The sequence below is a fragment of the Gossypium hirsutum genome, chromosome A05 (genome assembly GCF_007990345.1).
Source record: "Gossypium hirsutum isolate 1008001.06 chromosome A05, Gossypium_hirsutum_v2.1, whole genome shotgun sequence".
NCBI classification, from domain to species: Eukaryota; Viridiplantae; Streptophyta; class Magnoliopsida; order Malvales; family Malvaceae; genus Gossypium; species Gossypium hirsutum.
The window spans coordinates 95,541,244-95,544,530 of NC_053428.1; the positions used below are offsets into that span (position 1 = coordinate 95,541,244).

General features: G+C 32.9%; 1 protein-coding gene across 2 annotated transcripts; it reads left to right on the forward strand.

Moving 5' to 3' along the window:
* The first annotated feature begins 742 nt into the window (after positions 1-742).
* On the forward strand, positions 743-2,789 carry LOC107957118 (immediate early response 3-interacting protein 1). Of its 2 annotated transcripts, none has more exons than XM_016892559.2 (3): positions 743-896; positions 1,504-1,751; positions 2,459-2,789. In XM_016892559.2, the coding sequence occupies exon 2, from the start codon at positions 1,507-1,509 to the stop codon at positions 1,738-1,740; it is 234 nt and encodes a 77-aa protein (XP_016748048.1). In that variant the 5' UTR covers positions 743-896; positions 1,504-1,506; the 3' UTR covers positions 1,741-1,751; positions 2,459-2,789. The 2 variants fall into 2 exon arrangements, with proteins under 2 accessions (XP_016748048.1, XP_016748047.1); XM_016892558.2 differs by having other exon boundaries at positions 2,462-2,789.
* Positions 2,790-3,287: the final 498 nt, after the last annotated feature.

The following is a 3,287-nucleotide window of genomic DNA, read 5'->3' on the forward strand; positions in this document are numbered from 1 at the left end:
AATTCAAACTTTTACATTTTTGAACTTCGCACACCTAAATAATTTTCTCCCTTTGTTCCGTGGAGTATTCACGTTGCAAACAGGAGCTCTTAACCCACAATGATAGTACACAACCTCATTTGACCACTTGATTTTTTTGTTGGTTGGTGAAGCCATTTTTCCTTATTTTCTTCTTCGACTCTAGTTATGGGAATTGGGCGTGTTATCAGGATAAACCCTAAAAGAATATTAACAAAAATATTAGAAAATGATGAATAGGTAGAAAAAAATAAAAAGATTAGAATGTTAAATAATCGGGTGAAATGATTTAAGGTAATTTTTATTATAATTAATGGAAAAAAGTATTCAATTTTTATTTTCCAAGCAAAAAAAAAGAAGACCCAATCACTGCCAAATAGGACTCCACTTGACGCCTAACGATTAACCAGTTGCCACATTATAAAAAAACGAACGAATTACATTTGAGTTCTAATTTAGTTGACAAAAAAAAAGTTTGAGTACTAACCTAGGAAAAAAAATCTTAAGTATCAATTTGGGAGAAGTGGACAAGTACCGATTTTTTATTTAAGCCTTTTTGTATTAATGAATTACTTATATAATTTATTATTTTCAATTTTCTTTAATATTATTTTAGTGCCATTAAATACAGGTTAATATATCGGTACATAAAAAAGAAACCATACATTTGGGCTTTGGGTAGTAGGGGGAAATTACATTTGGGTGTTTGGTCTTAAAAGTACTACCCTTTTGTGCCTTGATGGATCCGAACCGACCCATTTCAAACCGGATTTATTTACGGGTCCTTTTCCATTTCTAAATGTCGAATCTATTTACAGTTGCAAGGAAGGAACCTACTCTCTCAATCTGCAGCACCCATATCTTCACTTCTTTTGCATGTAACCTTTAATTCTTTATTTATTTTCTCAATGTTCCCTTTAATCTCTTTCATTCTGATGCTTTGTATTGTTCAATGTTTAAACATGGTCTTTTTATTTAGAAATCATGATCTGCTTTTTGTTTCCCTTCAAATTCCATAGATTTTAAGTTGTTTATTATGTTTTTGTTTTCTATATATAGATAAGAACCCATGGATCTAGTCCCTCTAAATCCAACAAAGTATTTATTTTTCGAATGGGTTTTAATTTTTAGTCAACATCGGAATCCCTTTGATCTGCTTTTCTGAGTTTACCCTCTTTTCCATAGCTTGCTTATGGAATATGGGGTTTTACTAAATCACCTTATTGGTGTTCTAGAAATCAAAATGAACTCAATTATCGTTGATGTTATGTTTGCATTTAGAAGTTTATTCTAGCTGAAACTGAAGATGCTGTAATGGGTTTTTTAGTTACTTATGCCTGCTGCGTGTTTAAGAATCTTTATGTTATTTCTGTTTTGTTTTCCGGATTCATAATTGATGGATTTTTCTTTATCTTCATGGCTACGCTTTTGTGTGAAATGTTTTAGAAGTTGGTTGAAGATTAATAGAAACCCTTTAATATGCAGAAAATGGGCTTGTGGACGTTATTAGAAGGATTTTTGCTTCTTGCAAATGCTTTGGCAATATTAAATGAGGATCGTTTTCTTGCTCCCAGAGGATGGAGTTTCTCGGATTTCTCTGCAGGGCGTACAAAGTCATTTAAAGGGCAACTTATTGGTCTCATTTACGCCACTCAATACATGAGAGTTCCTCTCATACTACTTAATGCAATCTGCATTTTTGTTAAGCTAGTTTCTGGTTGATGCTGCGCTAGGTAAGATGTTTATGTCTATGGCTGATGATTGGTTGAATTTGTATTAGGTTCTCAAACAGATGCCCCTTGTTTTTTTTTTTTGCATTCAAGAACTTGTTTATTAGTTGTGATGACCATTTTAGTCGGTTTTGTTTTCTGATTTCTACAAATTACATGGATTTAAAATGGTGTGATGAATAGGTGTCTGAAACTTAAGCTGAATGATTATTAGTTATTTCTAAACCTATTAATTGGTTGAATATATTGTGAAAAGGGAAACTCTTAGTCTTAGATTAATTTTTCTGATTACCATTGTTGAATTACACACCCGAAACTTATGAAGTTTGAATAAGATCTTTTTAAGACTGCAAGTTCTATAATGTATTACTTGACCAAAACGTTGACTAGGCCAGAGCAGGAATGGCGGAAGCTGCCTTTCAAACCTTTTTCCAGGTCTGATAAATTTCTGTTAATTTTACCAGGACATGTAAATTAAGTAAATAAATTGATTGTTTGAATTGGCTATCCATCACAGAGAAAAGAGGATAACTACATTTGTATCTTCATGCTTTTCTGTTGCTTCCTATTTGGTTATTTGAGAATTATTGTTCTCTTCCCTTTTCAATCTTAAGCATGCCACAGATTTCACCTTTGTGATTCCTGATATTCTTAAGCATGCGCGTCTCCTGATATTCTTAGAATGTGATTCCTTATCTGTTAATTATTAGCAGAACGCATGAAGTCGAATATGGAGCATAGGAATTTGCCGAAGGTTGTGTAAGACGGAAGCAGTCAGTTCAAAAATTAGGTGATGTATCTGTTTTACACTTAAGTTTGTATCCCACCTCCTTTTAAAATTGAATTTGAGGTTTCATGATGGGATTTTATCGAACCTGGAAATGTGATAACTTGATAGCTCTAGCATTTGTATAATTTGGAGACTTTACGCTGTCATTTTGAAATATACAGTTTATTGTGCCTGGAATTTCTATTAATTGCTGCTGTATGAACATGATATTTGAAAATGGAGTTCAAGTTTGGGGGTGGGGTGGTTTGATTTCTGGTGAATTTTTTCCATTTTGGGATTGGATTCTGATGCTAGAACCAAAGTTAAGTTTGAGTTTAAGGCAAGTATGGGTGGAAATATTTAAAGGTACCATTGGCGTTCCTAATCGTGCTTCTATAACCCAAATCAGATCCAAAAACCTATAATGCACCGTTGATGCAGCATTCTTAGATGATAGAACTAAACATGCATGAATAGTCCTAGAACAGAAGTTACAACTTCGAACAAACAGAACCACAAAAAATGGGAAGCATGTGCTTCTCATTGTGAATTATGGATTAGTTCAGTATCACATGATTCAGGGATTCTAAATTCATTATTTAAAAAAAAAAACACTATCTTATTATTCACCTTTTTTTTTTCAGTTTTTGACTCATGTAGGGTTAGACCTGTTCATGGGTTGGGTCACTTACCTTGAATTGAAGATTTGTCTGAAAAATAAGAAGGTTTGGATAAAATATGAGGCTTGAAAAATAAGTTTGGATAAAATT

Excerpts from the sequence above, each read along its gene's own strand:
- LOC107957118 (XM_016892559.2), top strand. The coding sequence starts at position 1,507 with ATGGGCTTGTGGACGTTATTAGAAGGATTTTTGCTTCTTGCAAATGCT.